At 46.4% G+C, this 25,675-nt stretch overlaps 1 protein-coding gene across 3 annotated transcripts in view; it reads right to left on the bottom strand.

Annotated features, from left to right (window-relative positions):
* The window catches only part of mdga2a (MAM domain containing glycosylphosphatidylinositol anchor 2a), a 256,090-nt gene that overhangs the window by 96,798 nt on the left and 133,617 nt on the right, over positions 1-25,675 (bottom strand). For all 3 annotated transcript variants that reach the window (XM_060933897.1, XM_060933898.1, XM_060933899.1), the window contains exon 7: positions 15,864-16,193. In XM_060933897.1, coding sequence (XP_060789880.1) covers positions 15,864-16,193 — 330 coding nt within the window. The remainder of the gene's footprint in view (positions 1-15,863; positions 16,194-25,675) is intronic.

The following is a 25,675-nucleotide window of genomic DNA, read 5'->3' as shown; positions in this document are numbered from 1 at the left end:
AGTACACCCCACAACAAACTCAATTACATCCAGTACATTTAGTACTTTGTATGGCCTCCATTATTTGCAATGACAGCCCCAAGTCTCCTTGGCATGGAGTGCACAAGTTGACAACATTTGGCTACATCAATCTTTTTCCATTCTTCAAGGATGACATCTTTCAGAGCCTGGATGTTGGATGGAGAGTGATGCTCAACCTGCCTCTTCAGTATTCCCCAAAGATGCTCTATAGGGTTCAGATCAGGTGACATACTTGGCCATGGAATCACTCTCACCCTGTTCCTCTTCAGAAAGTCAGCAGTGGCCTTAGATGTGTGTTTTGGGTCATTGTCATGTTGAAAAATGGCACGACGACCAACGGCCCGAAGTGATGGAAGCATCTTAGCTTTCAGTATAGAGCAGTACATTTGAGAATTCATGATGCCATCAATGAAATGCAGTTCTCCAACACCCGCAGCACTCATGCAACCCCACATAAGAACACTACCCCCTCCATGTTTCACTGTGGGCACCATGCATTTTTCCTTGTACTCCTCACCCTTGCGACGCCAAACTGTTTTGAAGCCATCAGTTCCAAAAAGATTGATTTTGGTCTCATCACTCCAGAGTATAGAGTCCCAGTAACCTTCATCCTTTTCAGCATGTGCCCTGGCGAACTCTAGACGGGCTTTTTTGTGACTGGGCTTAGGAGAGGCTTCCTTCGGGGACGACACCCATGCATGCCATTCCGCTGCACTGTATGGCATATTGTGTCACGTGACACATTCACTCCAATTTCAGTCTCTACTTCCTTAGATACCTGTTGTGCACTTGCATGCCGATTTTCCTCAACTTTTCTCATTACAAGCCGCTCCTGCCTGGGTGTTAATTTTCTTGGCCGGCCTGTACGTCTCTGTACTTTGGCTGCAGTTCCATCTGTCTTGAATTTTTGGATCACTTTTGCAACCGTGTTCTTACTGATAAGTAAGGCTTTACTGATCTTCTTGTAGCCCTCACCTCTCTTGTGTAAAGCAATAATCCGCTTTCTCAGATCCAGAGACATTTCCTGGCCATGAGGTGCCATTGCTGACAGCAGGAAATGGGAAAGGGTGGTTTGCTTTAGGTAACAGCCTTTTGTAGCCAACTGCCTAATTAACACCTGTGTAATGACTAATTAGACTCACCTGTGGTTAATTGTTTGTTCAGGTCCACATTGGTAGCCTAAAAAGTTGCTTTACTCAGAGCCCTTCAATGGGGTGTACTCATTTCTGCACCACACAAATTTCACTAAAACTGAAATAAAAATCATTTAAGTTATATTATTAGCCTTTGTTTTGAGTTCAAAAGCTCAACAGAACCTGTGTTTAACTTAGTCTGGGAACATTTTGGAAATATATCTTTGTGTTCCTTGTCATATTGTGTGAAATGTTACTTTTCAAAGAGGGTGTACTCATTATTGCATTGCACTGTACCTAAATACTTTTAGCAGTTTTAGCGATTATCTGTAATGTCCAGTTATATAGCACCAGTATATGCTGACAAAGGGAGGTGCAGATCTCCTTCTAGTAATTGTGTAGTCCCATGAAAACTACATCAACCCACCAGTTTGCTCATAACTGAAATTGGTTGCATACAGGACTTCCCTATGTAAGCGTGTAGGTGAAACCCTCAGACTTGGAGTCTTTTCATTATATGAAGCAAGTAAATGGTACTGTATATTTTCTGGTTATGCAGTTGCAGAGGTTTTTGTGGAAAAAAGAGAAAAAGAAAAGGGTTAAGCTCTAGGGTTACCCCTGGAAAAGCTTGAGGATCCATTGCACATCTCTACTACTGATGGTCATTTGTTAGCTTCTTGAGAAGTAAACCAACATCCATTCATACTTAGGACTAGAGTTTCCTTGGTTACAGCAGCATAACCACTGCATTGACTGGCTCACTTGGTCAGTGTCTATTTGAAGACCTCAATATAAAAAGCTCTGTTTTGAAACTCTCAAAACCATACCCTCTCCAAGTACTGAGACCCTTCCACAGCACAGTCTGATGCTGAGCTCATAGACCCTGGGCCACACATCCTGGTCCCCTTGGGAGGGTGCTGGAAATGGCTTTTCGGGAGGTTCTCCAATGAGAGCTTAACCTGGGTCATCTGGGAACCCTCTATTTTATTTCTGAAGGTCATGAAGGCACAGATCATGAAGTGGGATATGCCTCACCCTCCTCCAGACATCCAAGGATTACCTGGACCCTTGAATATCTGCAGAGGTGCTTTAGGTGGCTGATTATGAAAAAGGATGTGCAAGCATATATGGAAGCCTGCCAGGTTTGTGCATCCAATAAAGAACCCAGGGCATGCTGGCAGATTTGCTCCATTCTCTGCCCAAACTCTCCAGTCCTTTGTCCCACATCTCCTTAGACTATATCACATGATTGCCTATGTCTCAAGGCAAAAATTGTGATGTTAGTTTTAGTGGACTGTTTTTTAAATGCAGGTAAATTTATTGCTTTGCAGAAACTTAGCAAGCTAAGGAGACTGATGAACTCTTGCTTGAGCAACCTCATGTCTGACTGGTATCCGAGCCAGTTATGGAGGGCCTTCTGGTGAACTTGAGTGAATCTGCATCAGCAAAGCCAGAACTCATATTGTTAATCACAAAAAGCAATTAGGACCCACTTTCTGTCCAGGGCAGTGGCACTGGCTTTCTATTAAAAACTTACCCCTGTGCCTGGATTCCAAGGAATTAGCTCCCAAATACTTGGGTCCCTTTAAGGTTATTAGGACCATGAACCCAGTCTTCTATTGACTACAGCTCCCCAGATCCATGAGGATCAACACCGTATTCCATATCTCATGTCTCAAGCCAGTACTCTGTCCCTGTTATATTGGCACCCCCAAATAATATATCCCCCAACCCTATTTTTAATTGACAGAGCCCCAGCATACACTGTCAAATGTCTCATTAACTCCCAACAGACATAAACCCAGGTAAAACCCAGTACTTGGTCGAATGAGAGGGTTACATTCCCAAGTAGTATTCATGAGTCCCACCTCAGCACATTCTGGATCCTGAACTCATCTGAACCTTCCACGGTGGGTGGGTTCAGTGATGTCAGGAGTCATCCCTGGGGATGGGGGAATACTGTAATGTCTGGTTGCATAGCAACTATGCATGGTGGCAGAGGGAGGTGTAGACACCCTTCTGGTAATAGTTTAGTCCCATAAGAACTACATCACTCACCTTGTAATTTGGTCATCTCCTGACAACTGGTTGCACCTGGGTCTACCCTAAAATTGTATGGGCAAAACACTCAGATGCTGAGTCTTCTGATCAGATGAGGCCAGTAAATTGTATATTTTCTGGATCTGCAGTTGCAGAGTTTTTTTTGAAGAAAAAGAGAAAAAAAATAAAGGAAAAAACATTCTCTTAAGGAAATAAATGTGACATGATCAAACCCCTGAGTAAAAAACCCAACCTTGAGCCTTAGTGTAGCTTTTAATACCATTGATCAGAATATTCTTCTAGATAGACTAGTGTGGCAGTGGGAGCGTGGCCGAGCGTCAGTTTGTGAATGGAGGGTGTGGCCAGGGAAGATGAGTGGCAAAATCAATGCACCTGTTGTCAATTAATGTGTGTGAGTGCAGTCCAAAATAAAAGTGTGTGTGAACATCATCTCTCACCTGCTGTGCTTCTGTACTCCACCCACATCAGGGACTTATTACAGTGGTGCCGAAAGCCAGGAGTACGGAAGGGAACCACCACATGGAATCCTCCCCATTTAAGGATCTCATCCATGCCCTTGCTACCGCCCAGCAGAACCAGCATCAAATGCTGACTGCCCTCCGGAAGGAGCAAGAGCAACACTTTGAAGCCTTGATGCTGACCCAACTGGAAGATTGCCAGGCGTTCCGACATCTGCTCATGTTGGCAGGGTCCTCGACCTCCACCGCAGCGGACCCTCCCCACATTACCCTCACAAAGATAGACCCGCACAATGATCTGGAAGCCTTTATCGCTCTTTGAGAAAGTGGCCAAAGCGTGGGGGTGGCCGGTCAAGCAGTGTGTGGCATGCCTACTTCCGCTCCTGACTGGCGAGGCGCAGCTCGCCGCGCAGCAGCTCCCTGCCAACAGCCAGCTTGTCTAGGCCAACCTGAAGAGAGCCATCCTGCAGCATGTCGACCACTCCCTGGAACAGCACTGCCAACGCTTCTGGACACTGACGTTAGAGGAGGTTGGCCGGCCATTCGCATTCAGCCAACAGCTCCGGGACGCCTGCTGGTGGTGGCTGAGGGTGGACGACCATAACGCTGATGGGATCATCAATCTGGTGACAGTGGAACAGTTCACCGCTCAACTTCCGGAAGGAACGGTGGAGTGGGTCCAGTGTCATCGCCTGGCATTGCTGGAGCAAGCCATCGAGTTGGCAGAGGACCATCTGGTGACGGTTCCAATGGCAGGTGGATGGGTCGCCTCTTCTCGTTCTCTCTCTCTTTCTCCCCCATTCCCCCACCGAGGAGGCGAGGGTCAGCTCCCCCCAGCCGGCCCGTCTCCCTCTTCCGTGTCTGTGTCTTCTCTCCCTCAGGTGAGTGACACCCATAATGCCGGCGCAGAGAGAAAGCCTGGGCCGGTATGCTGGTGCTGCGGGGAGCTGGGGAATCTCCAGAGTCAATGCTCCATGATGGAAGTGGGATATGTGGTCCGGATCCTTGACATGCCAGAGACCGTCCCCAATTGGGCCGGAGTTTATTGTATACTGGTAAGTGTTCAAGGGGATACATATCATGTGTTGGTGGATTCCGGCTGTAATCAGACGTCAATCCACCAAAGCCTGGTGCAAGGTGAGGCATTGGGGAGAGCACAAGCGGTGAAGGTTTTGTGTGTGTATGGGGATGTTCACAATTATACTCTAGTGTCTGTCCATATTCTATTTCGGGGACAAAAGCATAGCATAAAGGTGGCAGTTAATCCTCGTCTCACCCACCCACTGATTTTGGGGACTGACTGACAGGGGTTCAGAAACTTAATGGAACACATAGTAGGGAGTGGGTCCTGCGATGATACATCACAGGGGGATCCTAATGTAGCATTGACTGGGGAAGCTGTCACAGAGCCGTCTACATCAACACCGCATCGGGGTGATGTGAGGAGTGAGGAGCAGCTCGCCCCTCCTCCCTCTCTTGGGGAGTCCCTTGAGGAGTTCCTGTTAGAGCAGTTGCGAGACAAGACTGTGTTATGCATTTGAGCAGGTGAGAGTAATCGAAGGTCAAACTCTCCAGCCAAATGCGGCACCTGCCGTCCCGTATTTTACTATTATGAAGGATAGGCTGTATCGAGTGATGCAGGACACTCAAACCGGTGAGCAGTTCGCCCAAATGCTAATCCCTAAGAGCCATAGGGAACTCATGCTCACTTTAATCCCATGGCTGGACACTTCGGACAGGATAAAACACTAGCCCAAATCATGGCCTGGTTCTACTGGCCAGGGATTCGTGGAGATGTCCATTGATGGTGTGCGGTGTGCCACAAATGTCAATTAGTAAATCCCATGGCCACTCCAAAAGCACCTTTGCGCCCTCTCCCTCTAATCGAGACCCCCTTCGAGAGAATTGGTATGGATCTCATCAGGCCATTAGATCAGTCAGCACAAGGATATTGCTTTATTTTAGTTCTGGTGGACTATGCAACGTGATATCCGGAAGCAGTACCTCTCCGCAATATCTCTGCACACAGTATTCCAGAAGCACTCTTCTGTGTTATCTCTTGGGTTGGGATTCCAAAAGAAATCCTGATGGACCAAGGCACTATGTTTATGTCATGCATACTGCGCAAACTGGATGAGTTATTGGAAATTAAATCTATCCACACCAGTGTCTATCACCCACAAACAGATGGCTTAGTGGAGCGATTTAATCAGACACTTAAAAATTTAATTCGGAAATTTGTAAGTGAAGATGCACGTAATTGGGATAAATGACTCGAGCCCATTATTCGAAGTACAAGGGGTCCCACAAGCCTCCATGGGATTTTCACCATTTGAATTATTATATGGGTGAAAGCCTTGCGGCATTTTGGACATGCTGCAGGAAAATCGGGAGGAGGGACCTTCACCTAGTAAGAATGAAATTCAATACATTCTCAACCTGCATGCAAAGCTCCACACCCTCACGCACTTAACCCAGGAGAATTTACGGCAGGCACTAGAACATCAAGCCCAGCTGTATGACAGGGGCGCATGCCTTAGAGAGTTCACCCCGGGAGACAAAGTACTTGTGTTATTGCCCACGTCAAGCTCTAATTTAGTTGCCAAGTGGAAAGGACTCTTTGAGGTCACACAGTGAATCAGGGACATCGACTATGAGGTGAGGCAAATGGATAGAGGTAGGGTCCTGCAAATATACCTCCTCAACCTATTAAAACATTGGAACAAGGGGGTCCCTGTGGCGTTTGCATCAGTAGTTCTGGAGAAGGCAGACCTGGGGCCGGAGTTAAAAACAACCAAAGCAATAACTCAAACCGCTCCAGTCCTTTGTGTTAGGACTGGGGCTGTTTTGGCCTCTAGAGGCCGCTGTTATTTCCATCTTGTCTTGTTTGTTTTGGCCTCTAGAGGCCGCCACTGTGTTTTTGTGTTTGTCTTCATTGCCTGTTTCCTGCCCCGCCCTGTTCCTTAATTAGTGTGTGTATAAATACCCCTCTGTTTGTTCCCTTGTCACAGAGTCTTTTTCCTATGCTATGCCTGTTAGTGCTAGTTCCCTCTGTTCCATGTTCCTTGCCTGTGTCTTTGTGGTTTTTGTACTTTGCTTTCTTTTTGGACCTTTTTGAATTTTGTTTGTACCATTTTTGAGATCTTCTGAGCGTTTGCATTTTTGCCTTTTCTTTTCTTATTTTTGGACTTTGAACTTTTGGATATTTTTTTATTTTCCCTTTATTTTCTGAGCTTTTGGATTACTTTTGTTTTTTGTCGTGGATTGTACATTTTGTAAATAAACTTTTTGATACTTTTCTACTTCTGCCTCACGCCTCTGCACTTGAGTCATCCCTCTGGTGGCCTAGTGGGGGTTTGCTGGATTATCACACCAGCGAACCAGGTTCGAATCCCAGCAAAACCCTAACAGAAAGACTCCGTCATGACCGACTCAGCAGAGGCTTCTTCATCTGTCTACCCGGCCAACCTTCTGGGAATGATGGCTGCGTTAACACGCCTCAGATCCACCATGGACACTCATGGATGGACTCTCGCAAGCCAACGTGAGGCCCTTGCTCGCCAGAAGGTACTGCTTCAGCAGATTGGGAAAACCCTGGCACAGCTAACTTCTCTGCCCCCATCTCCTCCGCCTGATTCTGCTCCAGTGCCTCCTGCCATGCTGCCTTCTTCACCTCGCGAACCCAGCCTTCCTGCACCACAGAGGTATGACGGCAAGCACAGTGAGTGTCGAGAGTTCCTTACCCAGTGCCAACTCACCTTTGAGCTTCAGCCTACCACCTACACTACAGATCGCCGCAAGATTGCCTTTGTGATAACCTTGTTAGCTGGTAAGGCGCGGGCCTGGGCCACTGCTATCTGGCAGAGACAGGGACCCGAGTGCTCTGATTTCCAGCTGTTTACTGAGGAGATGCTTCGTGTCATCGATCAAGCAGACATCAGTAAAGACGCAGCCAGAAAGCTCATGTCCATCCGGCAAGGGGGAAGCGTCACAGACTACGCCATCTCGTTCCGGACGCTCGCAGCAGTAAGTGGATGGAACGAGACTGCCCTGGTGTCAGCCTTCCACCATGGTCTGTCTGACCCCATCAAAGACGGTCTGGCTTCTATCGGATGCCCTAGTGACCTCGAAACACTGATCTCACATTCTACTCGTCTGGACAACAGGATGAGAGAACGCCGCCAAGTCCTGAGCCTCCCCGGCCTCTCTGCCTCTACCTGGAGCCCGTCTACCTCCTCCAGTGACTGTCCAGAACCCATGCAAGTGGGTCGTACTCACCTCTCCGCATCTGAGAGGGAGCGCAGAAGGAGGGACAAGTGCTGCATCTACTGTGGCAAGCCTGGTCACTTCCGAGCATCATGTCCCGAACTCTCGGGAAAAGGACCGCCCCGTCCAGCCGAGGGAGGGTTGTGATGGGGCCTACCCTCTCTCCTGAACTTCTTGGCCAAGGAGTTTACATCCCGGTCTCCATCTCCTGAGGTGAGTCTGTCCACTCTTGTCAAGCCTTGTTAGACTCCGGGGCGGCTGGAAACTTTATGGATGTTCACTTTGCCCAAAGTATCAATGTTCCTACTGCTCCTCTTGAAATCCCGCTGTCTGTGTCTGCCCTCGATGCCCAAGCGTTAGATGATGGAAGAGTCACCCAAGTTACTTCTCCAGTCTTTCTCCAGTCTCAAGGTCACAAGGAAGAAATATCCCTGCACCTGATTCCTTCACCAGAGTTCCCAGTGATTCTAGGCCTTCCTTGGCTTACCCGCCACAACCCTTGCATAGACTGGGTAACAAGCCAGGTTGTGGAATGGGGCCCTGCGTGCCATGCCTCTTGTCTGCTCTCTAGCTCTCCTGTGTCTCCTGCCGAGCCCCCTGATCTCACCGAGCTATCTCAAGTTCCCACAGAGTACTGGGATTTGAAGGAGGTATTCAGCAAAAGCAGGGCCGCTGTTCTTCCTCTGCACCGGGCCTACGACTGTGCCATCGACTTGCTCCCTGGGACTACCCCTCCTCGTGGCAGACTGTTTTCCCTCTCTCAGCCAGAACACAAGGCCATGGAGGAATACCTCAAAGACGCCCTGGTCTCTGGGTTCATTCGACCCTCCACCTCACCTGCTGGTGCTGGCTTCTTCTTTGTCGGCAAGAAGGATGGGGGGCTCCGACCATGTATTGACTACAGGGGCCTGAACAAGATCACTGTGCGCAACCGATATCCCCTTCCGCTGATGTCCACAGCATTCGACCTGCTCCAAGGCACCACCATCTTCACCAAGTTGGACCTACGGAACGCATACCACCTCATCCGTATCCGACAGGGAGACGAGTGGAAGACTGCCTTTAACACCCCGTCTGGGCACTACGAATACCAGGTGATGCCATTCAGACTCACCAACGCACCAGCTGTTTTTCAGGCCCTAATCGACGACATCTTGAGGGACATGATTAACCTGTACGTTTTTGTCTACCTCGATGACATCCTTATCTTTTCCAAGACCATGCAGGAGCACCGCCACCATGTCCGCCAAGTTCTCCAGAGGCTGCTACAGAACAATCTGTTTGCCAAGGCCCAGAAATGCGAATTTCATGTTCCCGAGGTCTCCTTTCTGGGTTTTATTGTACAGACAGGCCAACTCCAAATGGACCCAGCCAAGACCCTGGCCGTCCGGGACTGGCCCACTCCCAAGTCCGTCAAAGAGGTTCAGCGGTTCTTAGGATTTGCTAACTTCTACCGCAAGTTTATCAGGAACTTTAGTTCTGTAGCAGCACCTATGTCAGACCTCACCAAAGGGACAGGTGGATCTTATGTCTGGTCTCCTCAGGCGGAAAAGGCATTCAAAGACCTCAAGCACTGCTTCTGCATGGCACCCATTCTGGTCCTCCCGGACACCTCCCAACCATTCATCGTGGAGGTGGACGCCTCGGACAGTGGTGTCGGCGCGGTGCTCTCTCAACGTTCGGAAGGAAAGCTGCACCCCTGCGCATACTTCTCCCACCGCCTGAGTCCTGCGGAGTCCCAGTACGATGTGGGGAATCGAGAACTGCTAGCGGTCAAACTGGCCCTTGAGGAGTGGAGGCACTGGCTGGAGGGAGCGCAACATCCATTCCTGGTTTGGACGGACCACAAGAACCTGGAGTACCTCCAGCAAGCCAAGAAACTGAACCCACGACAGGCTAGGTGGGCCCTGTTTTTCAGTCGGTTTGACTTCACCCTATCGTACCGCCCCGGCTCCAAGAACACCAAACCTGATGCACTGTCCAGGCTGTTTTCTGCCACTAACAGGGAGAGTGAAGTCGGGCCTATTATCCCTGTGTCCCGGATTGTGGCCCCTGTCCGCTGGGGTATTGAGGAGGCCGTCCGACGAGCCCAATGCCAGGACCCCGGTCCTGGGACGGGGCCACCGGGCCTCTTGTACGTCCCACATCAAGCCCGGGCCAAGGTTCTCCAGTGGGGTCACTCGTCCCCTCTCACCGCCCACTCGGGAGCTCGAAGGACCCTGGACTTTTTGAGAAGGCGCTTCTGGTGGCCTAGCATGGAGAAGGAAGTGAGGTCATTCGTCCCTTCCTGCGAAGTGTGCACCAGAAGCAAGAACCTACAACAGCACCCCCAGGGTCTCCTGCAACCTCTGACCATTCCCCGGCGTCCCTGGTCCCACGTGGCAGTCGACTTCATCATGGGTCTCCCCGAGTCACAAGGTAGCACTGTCATATTGGTCATAGTTGACAGATTCTCCAAGGCATGCTGCTTTTTACCACTGTGCAAGCTCCCTTCTGCTCTTGAAACTGCTAAGCTATTATTCACTCATGTCTTCCGAGTCTTTGGTCTCCCGCAGGACATTGTCTCAGACCGAGGGCCCCAGTTCTCCTCCCGAGTGTGGCACGGGTTCTGCAAGGTCATCGGAGCCACTGCCAGCCTCTCCTCTGGGTTTCACCCAGAGTCCAATGGCCAGACGGAGAGGCTCAACCAGGACCTGGAAACCACCCTGCAAGGCCTGGCTATGGATAACCCGACATCGTGGAGCACCTGGCTGCCATAGGCAGAGTACGCCCACAACACCCTGCAGTCATCGGCCACCAAGCTGTCACCATTCCAGTGCTAATTCGGGTTCCAGCCACCTCTGTTCCCAGACCAGGAGGAGGACGCGGGGGTGCCCTCGGTCAACCAATATGTGAGACGGTGTTGCAAGACCTGGAGCAAGGTCAGGAAGACCCTCATCCAGACCTCCAGAACCAACCAGACTCAGGCCAACCGCCATAGAAGACCTGCCCACGCTTTCCGCCCTGGGCAGCGGGTTTGGCTGTCCACTAAGGACCTTCTGCTGCGGGTGGAGAACCGCAAGCTTGCTCCTCGCTACATTGGCCCCTTCAAGGTGGTGCGCAGGGTGAACCCTGTCACCTACCGGCTCCAGTTGCCCCGGACTCTGAGGATCAACCCCACATTCCATGTTTCCCTGTTGCAGCCCGTACTGACGTCCACGTATGTCCCTGCCCCTAGGAACCCCCACCCCCCTGCATCTTCCAGGGTCAGACTGTGTTCACCGTGCATCGCCTGCTTGACTCCCGCCGGGTCTGTGGTGGGCTTCAATATCTAGTAGATTGGGAGGGCTATGGCCCTGAGGAACGCTGTTGGGTCCCCGCCCGGGACATTCTAGATAAGGGACTATGCCGGGACTTCCATTCGGCCCATCCGGATCACCCTGGGAACGTCAGGAGACACTCCTAGAGGGGGGGGGGTCCTGTTAGGACTGGGACTGTTTTGGCCTCTAGAGGCCACTGTTATTTCCATCTTGTCTTGTTTGTTTTGGCCTCTAGAGGCCGCCACGGTGTTTTTGTGTTTGTCTTCATTGCCTGTTTCCTGCCCCGCCCTGTTCCTTAATTAGTGTGTGTATAAATACCCCTCTGTTTGTTCCCTTGTCACAGAGTCTTTTTCCTATGCTATGCCTGTTAGTGCTAGTTCCCTCTGTTCCATGTTCCTTGCCTGTGTCTTTGTGGTTTTTGTACTTTGCTTTCTTTTTGGACCTTTTTGAATTTTGTTTGTACCATTTTTGAGATCTTCTGAGCGTTTGCATTTTTGCCTTTTCTTTTCTTATTTTTGGACTTTGAACTTTTGGATATTTTTTTATTTTCCCTTTATCTTCTGAGCTTTTGGATTACTTTTGTTTTTTGCCGTGGATTGTACATTTTGTAAATAAACTTTTTGATACTTTTCTACTTCCACCTCACGCCTCTGCACTTGAGTCATCCCCCTGGTGGCCTAGTGGGGGTTTGCTGGATTATCACACCAGCGAGCCAGGTTCGAATCCCAGCAAAACCCTAACACTTTGTGGAGACCACTTCTCACCAGCCCAACTCACAGAGGTTGCCAAGTTGCAGGAGGAATTTTCCAATGTGTTTTCACCCCTTCCCAGCCACACCCACCTCATAGAACACTGTATTAAAATGCCCCCAGGAGTGGTGGTGTGTAGTCACCCTTACCGCTTACCTGAACACAAAAAAACGTGGTTTGGGATGAACTCAAGGCCATGCTTGACATGGGCATAATCGAGGTGTCACACCGTGACTGTAGCAGCCCAGTGGTCCTGGTACCCAAGACCAACAGGTCGATCCGGTTCTGTGTAGACTATAGAAAAGTCAACGTGGTGTCTAAATTTGATGCATACCCAATGCCTCACATTGATGAGTTGCTCGATTGGTTAGGCGCTGCTCACTTTTATTCGACACTCAATTTGATGAAGGGATATTGGCAGATCCCCTTGACTCTTCTATCCCCAGAGAAAATGGCCTTTTCCACACCGTTTGGATTACACCAGTTTTACACGCTTCCTTTTGGGTTATTTGGGGCTCCCGCTATGTTCCAGTGGCTCATGGACAAGATACTCTGTCCCCATGCCGCCTATGCGGCAGCATACCTTGATAACATTATCATGTACAGCAACAACTGGCCGCAGCACCTTGAACACCTTAGAAATGTCCTAGAGTCATTGAGGCATGCAGGTCTCACAGCTAACCTGAAAGAGCATGCAACTGGGTGGGTGGAAGTACGGTATCTAGGTTTCCACTTGGGTCATGAACAGGTGTGTCCCCAAATTGATAATACTGCAGTGATTGCGGCCTATCCGAGGCCCAAGACCAAAAAGATGGTGAGACAGTTCCTGGGGCTGGCTACTATCATAGGTTCACACCTAATTATTCAGATGTCACCAGCCTGCTGACTGATCTCAATAAAAAGGGAGCACCAGATCTGGTCCAGTGGATGGAACAGTGCCAACAGGTTTTCACTAAGGTAAAAGCTGCACTGTGTGGGGGGCCACTCTTACACTCCCCTGACTTCTCTGTCCCCTTTATTTTGCAGACAGATGCATCAGACAGAGGACTGGGGGCTGTTTTGTCCAGAAGGTGGAGGGCAAGGAAAGTCCCATTCTGTACATCAGCCGCAGGCTCATGATGCGTGAAAGTAAGTACAGTACCATCGAAAAGGAGTGCCTGGCCATCAAGTGAGTGGTCCTCACCCTCCGATACTACCTGCTGGGGTGCCCTTTCACCCTCTGTTTGGACCACGCACCCCTCCACTGGCTTCACCGCATGAAGGATGCCAATGCACAGCCCACCCATTGGTATCTCACCCTCTAGCTGTTTAAATTCAAGGTGGTCCACAGGCCAGGGGCACAGATGCTGGTGGCGGACTTCCTGTCCCGTCAGGGGGGAGTCCATTGCAGGCTGGACGGCTCCCCAGCCTAAGTCAGGTGGTGGGGGTATGTGGCAGCGGGGGCATAGCTGAGCATCAGTTTGTGAATGGAGGGCGGGGCCAGGGAAGGTGAGTGGCAAAATCAATGCACCTGTTGTCGATTAATGTGTGTGTGTGTGTGTTTGTTGCAGTGACGGTGGAGGACAGAAAAGGAGGGAGAGAGCAGAGAGAAGGGATCTCCCCATTCTAGAACATAACTGTGTCTGTGTGTGCGTGTCTGTGTGTGACTAGAAATGGATGGTTAAAGCTGAAAAGCAACAGGAGCGCAGTCCAAAATAAAAGTGTGTGTGAACATCATCTCTCGCCTGCTGTGCTTCTGTACTTCACCCACATCAGGGACTTATTACAACTAGAAAATGTTGTTGGAGCTTTCTCCTGCCTCAGGTCTTATTTGACTCATCATTTTCAGTTTGCAGATGTAAATTGTGACTTATCGATGCATGCTAAAGTAAAGTTTGGTGTTCCTCAAGGCTCTGTTTTAGGTCCACCACATTTTTATCGAGATATGCTATCTCTGGGTACAATTATTATAAACATGGTATTAGCTTACACTGCTATGCTGATGATACACAGCTGTACGTTTCTGCACAAATGCCCCCAGAACAAACACCAGCTTAACAAAGTTGAGGAATGTGTAAAGGGCATTAGACACTGGATGCTGAGTAACCACAGGTAGCTTTCTGATTACATAATAACTCTGGATGGCATTCCAATAACATCATTGCAGCAGTGTACCAATGTGAATGGCTGACTCCAGTCTCTGATTTGGAGCTCATGTAGATGTTATTACTAGGACAGCCTTTTTCAATTCAGGAATATTGCTAAAATAAGAAAAATAATGTCACTATAAGGTGCAGAAAACCAGTTCATGGTTTTTTAAGCCTATGTTGGACTATTGTAATGCCTTTCTGTCTTGGTAATCTAACATGTGCATAAATAAACACCTTACAAGAACTAGAATCCTTACAAAAACCAGAAGATTTGTCCACATCACTTCTATCTTATCTACACTGCATTGGTTCTCAGTAAAAATTCTGCTTTGAATATAACATGCTACTAATGACCTCTAAAGCACTGAATGTTCTCACACACCCATTACCTGTAGCCGCTTATCCTGTCCTACAGGGTCGCAGGTAAGCTGGAGCCTATCCCAGCTGACTATGGGCGAGAGGCAGGGTACACCCTGGACAAGTCACCAGGTCATCACAGGGCTAACACATAGACACAGACAACCATTCACACCTACTGTCAATTTAGAGTCACCAATTAGCCTAACCTGCATGCCTTTGGGGGAAACCGGAGCACCCGGAGGAAACCCACATGGAGAGCATGCAAACTCCACACAGAAAGGCCCTCGCCGGCTGCTGGGATCGAACCCAGGACCTTCTTGCTGTGAGGCGACAGTGCTAACCACAACACCACCGTGCTGCCCCTGTTCTCACACAGTACCTGAGTAATCTTTTGGTCTTTTAAGATCTGCCATGCATTCTTTGATCAAATGCTCTCTCTCTCTCTCTCTCTCTCTCTCTCTCTCTCAAGCTACACTCATTACATCTGCTGCCTGATGAGATCCCTGTGATCCTGACTCCTTCTGCCCTATGGACTTGCCTGGCCCATCCTGATTCTGTGCTTTTGTTTGAAGCCTCCTTTACTTGAAAATCACTCATTGCTGCAAAGGATTGTCCTGCATGAATAGCCTAAAGTTACTTATGTTGTGGAAGAATAAGAACTCATAATTGCACTATCCACTATCACCCAGAGGAGGATAGGTTAAATTTTAAGTCTGGTTTTTCCTTATGCCACCTTGACAGGAACGGAGATTTTCCTTTTTGCTGTCACCTCTGGGCAACATGGTGGTGTAGTGGTTAGCACTGTTGCCTGACAGCAAGAAGGTTCTGGGTTTGAGCCCAGTGGCCAATGGGGGCCTTTCTGTGTGGAGTTTGCATGTTCTCCCCATATCTGTGTGGGTTTCCTCCGGGTGCTCCGGTTTCCTCCACAGTCCAAAGACATGCAGGTTAGGCTAATTGGTGACTCTAAATTGACCATAGGTGTGTGTGTGAATGGTTGTTTGTCTCTATGTATCAGCTCTGCGATGACCTGGCGACTTGTCCAGGGTGTACCCCGCCTCTCGCCCATAGTCAGCTGGGATAGGTTCTAGCTTGCCCACGACCCTGCACAGGGTAAGCGATTACAGATAATGGATGGATGGATGTCACCTCTGGCTTGCTTATTAGGGTGCTAAATCTAAATCCATGTACAGATTTCTGTAAAGCTGCTTTATGACAATATCCACTGTTAAAAGAGCTACATAAATAAAATTAAATTCAGCAGAACATACTCATTTAACCAGATGATACTGTCACTAAGAATGAACAAAGTTAGTTGACAAGTCCATGTTGCACTGTTTGGTTGAACTGCTTTCCTGTCCCCATGACAACCACACATATCCTGACTCACCTGTGGTGGATGAGATGTTAACATCAATGCTAATCTCAGGAATGCCTCCATTTCTGAGTGATGCAACACAGGTGTAGGTGCCAAAATCTGTGAACTTGAGGTCAATGATGTCCAGGTTAGTGGTTCCTGGTGCAACATCAGGGTCAGTCTGGGTGATGACCATACGCTCTGAGCTGCGTAGAGCTCGCCCATTCTTCAGCCAGCTGAATATTAGTTCCTCAGCTGGCGTGGCCTCCACCTGGCATGAGATCTTCACCTCACGCCCAATTTGAATGTTGTCATCATTGTGATATGGGTCAGGCGTAATCCAGAAACGACCTTTCCTAAGAGCTGGGCAAGATGAGAGGGACAAGGAAAATTATATGGTGTAAGATCCATATAGTACATTTAGTAAACATTTTCCTACACAGCTTTACATCACATTCAAAATCACAAACAACCCTCACCCTGGTTTGTAAAAGCTGCCATTACAAATCGCACTAAAATAGACCATCTAAGTGTCTTCACAAATAAAGTAGGGAAAATAAACCAAGAAGCCATCAGAGAACACAATTACAATATATTATTTTAACATGCATATGTTGCAATTAAAGAAAACTTTTAAGTTAACTCAGAACTTACCCAAATTCAGTGAACACTATACAGAATAAAAATAACTAATTCATTGACACCCGTAGTGTTACCAGTGATTCAAGAACAATGTACTACAGAATGTACATTTTACTACACCACTGCAATCCTGCTCAAGACTTTAACCAGATTCACAATTAAAGTTCATTTATGGTTGAAACATTCCCTTCTCACTGAGGAACTCTACACCCTTGGGGTTTAAACTAACAATATAACAAAAAAAAATCCCTCACCTTTTCTCCCAGTGACACTAAATCATATCAAGAAAATAGTCTGTCTTTGCTCTTTTATACAATTTATCCCAAAGCAAGTGCTGGAAGTGGGTGATGCACTGTCACCTCACAGCAAGAAGGTTCTGGGTTCGAACCTCACCTGACGGGGGTGTTTCTGTGTAGAGTTTACATGTTCTCCCCTTGTCTGTGTGGGTTTGTTCTTGTTTCCTCCCACTGTTCAAAGACATGCAGATTAGATAAAATTACCCAGCCACTGGGGTTGCACAAGCCAGTGCATACTTAATCCCGGTCTCAGGATAGATTGGGGAAGATTGCATCCATGGTGTTGAAGAAGCTTACGAGAAGAAAAAGACCAAGTACTCTGAGCTGCCAACTGAAGCTGCCCAGAATGGCTGGAAGACCAAAATTTTTGACAAAATGTTATACATTGAAGTCCATGTATGTAAACACTTTGTTAAAACCTTAAAGGAACAGTCCACCGTATTTCCATAATGAAATATGCTCTTACCTGAATTGAGACGAGCTGCTCCGTACCTATCCGAGCTTTGCGCGACCTCCCAGTTAGTCAGACGCAGTCCGACGCGCTGTCACTCCTGTTAGCAATGTAGCTAGGCTCAGCATGGCCAACGGTATTTTTTGGGGCTGTAGTTAGATGTGACCAAACTCTTCCGCGTTTTTCCTGTTTACATAGGTTTATATGACCAGTGACATGAAACAAGTTCAGTTACACAAATTGAAACGTAGCGATTTTCTATGCTATGGAAAGTCCGCACTATAATGACAGGCGTACTAACACCTTCTGCGCGCTTCGGCAGCGCATTGATATCTGAGCTCCGTATCAGTGCGCTGCCGAAGCGCGCAGAAGGTGTTAGTACGCCTGTCATTATAGTGCGGACTTTCCATAGCATAGAAAATCGCTACGTTTCAATTTTTTTAACTGAACTTGTTTCATGTCACTGGTCATATAAACCTATGTAAACAGGAAAAACGCGGAAGAGTTTGGTCACATCTAACTACAGCCCCAAAAAATACCGTTGGCCATGCTGAGCCTAGCTACATTGCTAACAGGAGTGACAGCGCGTCGGACTGCGTCTGACTAACTGGGAGGTCGCGCAAAGCTCGGATAGGTACGGAGCAGCTCGTCTCAATTCAGGTAAGAGCATATTTCATTATGGAAATACGGTGCACTGTTCCTTTAAAGTTATAGGTATAGCAAGGCTCCCTAGTAATGCAACAGAAAAGCGTTCACCCTGTCATATGGAGATCACAAGTTCAAATCCTGATGATGCTACAACCATGTGTAGCTAAGACAGCAAAATTGGGCCATGGTCTCGCTTTCTGTCAATTACAGTGACACTGGCCAGTCATAGGTGTCTATGAGCTCATGCATGCAGATGTGAGCAGGCAGTGCTTTCCTCTGAGTGCGTTACACCATCTCTGATGTTGCATGAGCAGTTTGAAAAGATGCGGTCTGCTGTCATCACATGCCTTGGAGGAAGCACATGATAGCCTTTGCCCTCCCAGGGTGGCTGTCATGTGATAGGGGAGAACTGTCTGGTGATGTGAGAATTGGCCAGAATTAAATCCGGGAGAAAATCAAGGGAAAAAAGTTATATGTATAGTGATAATGTATACGTATAATGATAATGCATCCTAAATACAGTACCAATCAAAAGTTTGGATACACCTACTCATAGGTGTAGCACAGGCTTTTTTCTGTATTTTGAATATACAGTGGTGCTTGAAAGTTTGTGAACCCTTTAGAATGTTCTATATTTCTGCATAAATATGACCTAAAACATCATCAGATTTTCACACAAGTCCTAAAAGTAGATAACGAGAACCCGGTTAAAAAATTAGACAAAATTATTATACTTGGTCATTTATTTATTGGGGGAAATGATCCAATATTACATATCTGCGAATGGCAAAAGTATGTGAACCTTTGCTTTCAGTATCTGGTGTGACCCCCTTGTGCAGCAACAACTGCAACTAAACATTTCCGGTAACTGTTAACCAGTCCTGCACACTGGCTTGGAGGAATTTTAGCCCATTCCTCCATACAGAACAGCTTCAACTCTGGGATGTTGGTGGGTTTCCTCACATGAACTGCTCGCTTCAGGTCCTTCCACAACATTTCAATTGGATTAAGGTCAGGACTTTGACTTGGCCATTCCAAAACATTAACTTTTATTCTTCTTTAACCATTCTTTGGTAGAACGACTTGTGTGCTTAGGGTCATTGTCTTGCTGCATGACCCATCTTCTCTTGAGATTCAGTTCATGGACAGATGTCCTGACATTTTCCTTTAGAATTCGCTGGTATAATTCAGAATTCAATGTTCCATCAATGATGGCAAGCCATCCTGGCCCAGATGCAGCAAAACAGGCCCAAACCATGATACTACCACCACCATGTTTCACAGATGGGATAAGGTTCTTATGCTAGAATGCAGTGTTTTCCTTTCTCCAAACATAACGCTTCTCATTTAAACCAAAAAGTTCTACTTTGGTCTCATCCGTCCACAAAACAGTTTTCCAATCTTCTTCTGGCTTGTCCACGTGATCTTTAGCGAACTGCAGATGAGCAACAATGTTCTTTTTGGAGAGCAGTAGCTTTCTCCTTGCAGCCCTGCCATGCACACCATTGTTGTTCAGTGTTCTCCTGATGATGGACTCATGAACATTAACATTAGCCAATGTGAGAGAGGCCTTCAGTTGCTTAGAAGTTACCCTGGGGTCCTTTGTGACCTCACCGACTATTACACTCCTTGCTCTTTAGATTAGATTAGATTCAACTTTGTCATTGCACATGTCACAGGTACAAGGCAATGAAATGCAGATTGCATCTAACCAGAAGTGCATAGCAGTAAATAGCATAAGTGTAATATACATAAATATAAATGTACAGGAATTACAGGGTATGGAATGGTATAATTATATGATAGATATTTACAGTATGTTCAGAATGTGCAATATGAATGAAAATGTGCAATATGAATGAACTGTAGTGCAAATGGTATTATACATAGATATTTGCAGTATATACAAAACAAGATATGAATAAACAGTAGTGCAAATAGTGATAGTGCAATGAAGTCAGTTCAAGTCAATTCAGTTTGTTGGGGGGGTTGTTGATGAGGGTGTGTGTGGGGGGGCCCTGTGTGTGTGTGTGTGTGTGTGGGGGGGGAGTTCAGCAGTGAGACAGCTGAAGGAAAAAAACTGTTCCTGAACCTGGTGGTTTTGGTCTGAAGGCTCCTGTAGTGCCTTCCAGAGGGCAGAAGAGTGAACAGTTTGTGTGCTGGATGGCAGGAGTCTTTGATGATGTTTATGGCTCCCCCGTAGACATCCTCAACAGGAGGAAGCGAGGCTCCCACAACATGCTGGGCAATCTTCACCACCCTCTGCAGTGCCTTCTGGTCCAAGACAGAGCAGTTCCCATACCACACTGTAATACAGTCGGTTAGGATGCTCTCGATGGTACAACAATAGAAGTTCACCAGAATGTCTGAAGAGAGGTGGTTTTTCTTCAGAGTCATCAAGAAAAAGAGAGGCTGGTGAACCTTCTTGACCAAGTTGGTTGTCCAGGTGAGGTCCTGTGAGATGTGAATCCCCAGGAATTTGAAGCTGGTCACACGGTCCACTGCTGCACCATTGATGTGGATGTGTGTGTGTGTGTCAGCATTCCTCCTGAAGTCCATGATGAGCTCCTTGGTTTTATTGGTGTTGAGCAGCAGGTTGTTCTCGCTGCACCACACAGCTAGGCGGTCCACCTCCTCTCTGTAGGCTGACTCATCGTTGTCCTTGATGAGGCCTATCACTGTGGTGTCATCCGCAAACTTGATGATGGTGTTAGTGTAATGTACAGGTCTGCAGTCATGAGTAAAAGGGGAGTAGAGGAACGGGCTCATCACACAGCCTTATGGTATGCCAGTGTTTACTATGAGGGTGGAGGAGCAGTGATGGTCTAAACGAGCATGTTGGGGCCTGTTGGTTAGAAAATCCAACAACCAGTTGCAGATGGGAGCACTGATGCCCAGATCTGTGAGTTTGATGATGAGCTTAGAGGGGATGATGGTGTTAAATGCTGAACTGAAGTCAATGAACAGCATTCTGGCATATGTGTTGCCATTATCCAGGTGCGAGAGGACAGAGTGCAGTGCTAGGGAGACTGCATCCTCTGTGCTCCTGTTCTTGTGGTAGGCAAATTGGTGGGGATCCAGGGAGGGGGGAAGAGAGGATTTGAGATTTGTCAGGACCAGCTGCTCTAAACACTTTGTAATGACGGGGGTGAGTGCTACTGAACGGTAGTTGTTGAGACATGTTGGAGTGGAGTGTTTTGGTACTGGCACGATGGAGGGGGTCTTGAAGCAGGTCAGAACAATAGCATGGGCCAAAGACATGTTGAATAAGTCTGTCAGGACCCCCGCCAGCTCCCCAGCATATGCTCTAAGCACACGTCCAGGGATGCCATCAGGGCCTGCAGCTTTATGTGGATTAATCCTGCTCAGCACTGCTTTAACATCACTGGGGGAGAGTGTTAGGGGTTGATGGTCTGTAGCCAGTCTTGCCCTGAATGCAGACTCCTGGTTGTCCTTCTCAAACCGAGCATAGAAATTGTTGAGCTCATTGAGAAAGGAGATATCAGAGGATGGGAAGAAGGGTTGTTGGACTTGTAGTCGCTGATGACCTGAATGCCTTGCCACATATGTCGGGGGTTGGAGTTGGAGAAATGCTCCTCAACCTTCTGTTTGTAGCAGTGCTTGGCCTTCTTGATGCCACGCTTCAGGTCAGCTCTGGCTGTACTGTAGGCTTGTACTTTTCCTTATCTGAAAGCAGCGTTGTGGGCTTTCAGCAGTAGACGGACATCTCTGTTCATCCAGGATTTCTGATTTGGGTACAAAGTGATCATTTTCTGGGTGGTGACGCTGTCTATGGTGGTGGTGATGTAGTCCAGTACAGAGGAAGCATAGCTCTCAATGTCTGTGTGGGATGACAGGTTGCTTGAATGACAAACATATTCCAGTCTGTGTGTTTGAATTGGTCCTGTAGCACAGAGTCTGTCCCGTCTGGCCACACTTTTATTGTCTTCATTATGGGTTTCACACGCTGGATGAGTGGTGAGTACTTAGGAGTGAGAAACAGAGAAAGGTGATCTGACTGTCCTATATGGGGGAGGGGTGTAACTTTGTAAGCTCCAGCTATGTTGGAGTAAACATGATCTAGTGTCTTATTTCCTCCTGTGTGGCAGGTAACATGTTGATGTAGTCTGGGAAGTACTGTCTTCAAGTTGGAGTGATTAAAGTCACCCGCAAAACTAAAGGCAGCCTCTGGGTGCATTTCCTGCTGTTTGCTAATGGCTGCATGCAATTCTCCCATTGCAAGCTTAGCATTAGCATCTGGTGGTGTATATACAGCAGTAATGAAAACTGATGTGAGCTCTCTTGGGAGATAAAAAGGTCTACACTTAACCATGAGAAACTCCTCAATTAGGTGAGCAGTGTCTCTCGGTGATAACAGAGTTTGTACACCAAGCTCTATTTATATAAATGCACAAACCTCCACCTCTGGTTTTGCTGGAGCCATCTACAGTCCTATCTGCACGGAGAGTGTGGTATCCTGCTAACTCGATAGCACTATCCAGAATACTGCTGTTTAGCCATGTCTCTGTAAAGATCATGACGTTGGAGTCCATAATCCATTTATTGTTGGTGATGCAGAGTCGTAGTTCATCCATTTTGTTTGCCAGAGACCAGACATTAGCAAGGAAAATGCTGGGTAAAGGGAGCCGATGCGGTATTAGCCTTAGCTTAGCTCATAGCCCCCCCTCACTTACCCCACCTTTGTTTACGGTCCCGACGCCGTCTGCAAACACTTCCACCCGGCTGGAAGGAGTGAGCAGCCTCCGGTGTTCTGGAGATCTCTGGGATGAGTTGAAGATTGGCGATAAAATTGTTGGAATTTCGTGATCCAATGTCCAAGAGTTCCTGTCTGCTGTAAGATGTTAAAGCAGTGCCGTACTGAATGAACAGTCCAGTAAGGAGCAGATAAAACACCGCTAATTTGCAAAATCTGGAGAGACACTGAGCCTCGTGTTTTTCACGTGCCGCCATCTTGGTTCACACTTGGAGTAATCTTTGTTGGCCAACCACTCCTGGGGAGGGAAACAATGGTCTTCAGTTTCCTCCATTTGCACACAATCTGTCTGACTGTGGATTGGTGGAGTCCAAACTGTTGAGAGATGGTTTTGTAACCCTTTCCAGCCTGATGAGCATCAACAACGCTTTTTCTGAGGTCCTCAGAAATCTCCTTTGTTCGTGCCATGATACACTTCCACAAACGTGTTGTGAAGATCAGACTTTGATAGATCCCTGTTCTTTAAATAAAACAGGGTGTCCACTCACACCTGATCGTCATCCCATTGATTGAAAACACCTGACTCTAATTTCACCTTCAAATTAACTGCTAATCCTAGAGGTTCACATACTTTTGCCACTCACAGATATTTAATATTGGATCATTTTCCTCAATAAATAAATGACCAAATCTAATATTTTTGTCTCATCTGTTTAACTGGGTTTTCTTTATCTACTTTTAGGACTTTTGTGAAAATCTGATGTTGTTTTAGGTCATATTTATGCAGAAATGCAGAAAATTCTAAAGGGTTCACAAACTTTCAAGCACCACTGTAATAATAAACAGATATGATAAATCTGTGAGTTAATCAATGTTATAATTGAGCTAGAAATGCTGCACTCTCTTTAGATAGCCCCAGTGCTATGCTGCAGAATCCAATCCTATCATGCATGTCTCTGTCATTATCAATAAGTATTACAGACATCTAATTTCTGTACCAAGCTATGTGATCTGTCAAAAAGCTCCAGGTTAGTTTGCTGTATGGATTATATCTTTTTGTCTACGCTGCAGTTAATTCTCTAGGAATTTCAGCACTTGGAAAACTGAATTTCATAAGTAAATTAAGAGTCACCTAATTTTAAAGTCTCCTTGTAGTAGACATACATATTTATGTAATTTGATTTTCTTACATAATGACAAACATTACGATGGTACAGTCATAATTATGGTCAATCATTTGTAAAAGAAAACTTTATTTAAGTGTACTTCTAAAACGTACATAAAGTGTACTTCTAAAATGTATACTATTAATATTACCACTTCTGTTAAAATACATACCTTACATTACGTCACATTACATTAATATAATACTTTAATACATACTTAAATAGATACTGCACACTTAAATGTGTTTTTTGAGCTGTAAACTTCTCATGATTTATGTGCCTATAATGCACTGGAATTCTGACCTTTTTTTCCTTTTTGTGATCACTTTTACATTAGCATGTCACCTGTGACTCTCATTTATGTTAGTATGGTTTATTAATGAAGTGAGTCAGCGGGACTAAAAGCACATTAGATTCGTTAGGTGTGCATGATGATGTGTTTTGGGTTGTTATAGTGTTGTATTATCACAAAAACCTGCAATTTTAATAGTGGTGTGTAGCCTTTTTATATCCAATATGCAAGATATGGATATTTATAGGAAATTTGATCCATAGGACAAATTTGTCAAGATAAAAGGCTTTATGTTTGAATAAAATCCTTCTCTTGCATTCGAGGTATAACAGGACTTGCTAGACGTTCTATTCATCAGGCTTCAGTTATGGATAGTTGTTTATTTTGTGGAGGTAATCCATGATATTATGTGGGAAACATGGGCACCGCAATGCTGTATGTAAAATGTCACTGCAATGCTGTATGATTGACTTCAACTCTGGGGCTTTTAATACTGAGCTTTGTCTCCTCAAGTCTCATCTTTATATTTTCCCCCACTTGTATATCATCATAATTACACCATTAGTCACACAGTAACATTCTAGCTCAATGGATAGTAAGCACTTAAAAAGCATTAAAAAGCTCATAATGAGCTTTTTAGATTATTAGAGGGGGAGTTTTATGAGCCAGTCTGCTTTGCTGTTGCACAGATCACAAAATTTCATTTGCTGGGCAAAATAAGAGATGGATTGAGAAGAAAACTAATGTAAACCATGTTACATGGGAGGACTGTGAACTTCAGTAATCTCGCTCCATGCTGCTAACCTCCTGTGATCAGCTCAGCAAGGGTGCTTGTTTGAAATGCTTCCATACCCTCGTGAGACAGATAGTCTGCAGTGCTACTACACTATCTAAAGTGAACATCTAAAGAAAGTGTTGCCTACATTGACAGCTGTAGCATTAGGCTGAAGCTACAGTTGGGGACTGGAATAATATTTGTAGCAGTTTATGTTTTGTAAAGGTTTGGTGCTAAAAACATGTACAACCTTGAGTCCAAAAAAGTCAGGATGCTGTGTAAAATGTAAATAAAAACAGAATACAATGATTTGCAAATCCATTTAACCTATATTCATTTGAATACAATACAAAAACAAGATATTTAATGTTCAAACTGATAAACTTTATTGGTTTGTGTAAATATACACTTGTTTTGAATTTGCTGCCTGCAACATGTTCCAAAAAAAGTTGGCACAGGGGCATGTTTACCACTGTGTTACATCACCTTTTCTTTTAACAACACTCAGTAACTTTTTGGGAACTGAGGGCAATAATTGTTGAAGTTTTAATAGTGAAATTGTTTCCCATTCTTGCTTGTAATACAACTTCATTTGTTCAATAGTCTGGAGTCTCTTCTGTCATATTTTGCACTTTATAATGTGCCACACATTTTCAATGGGAGGCAGGTAGGCCAGTTTAGCACCTGCTCTCTTTTACTGCAAAGCCATGCTGTTGTAACATGTGCAGAATGTGCTTCTCCCCATGTCTATGTGAGGTTCTGCTAGATTCTCCAGTTTCCTCCCACTGCCAAACTACATGCATGTAGGTAGATTGGCTCGATGTAAATGAGTTTGTGAATGTGTGTGCATAGTGCCCTGTG

The sequence above is a fragment of the Neoarius graeffei genome, chromosome 11 (assembly GCF_027579695.1).
Source record: "Neoarius graeffei isolate fNeoGra1 chromosome 11, fNeoGra1.pri, whole genome shotgun sequence".
Lineage (NCBI taxonomy): Eukaryota > Metazoa > Chordata > Actinopteri > Siluriformes > Ariidae > Neoarius > Neoarius graeffei.
The sequence above is the reverse complement of the archived record's forward strand: the minus strand, read 5'-3'. Positions and strand labels throughout refer to the sequence as shown.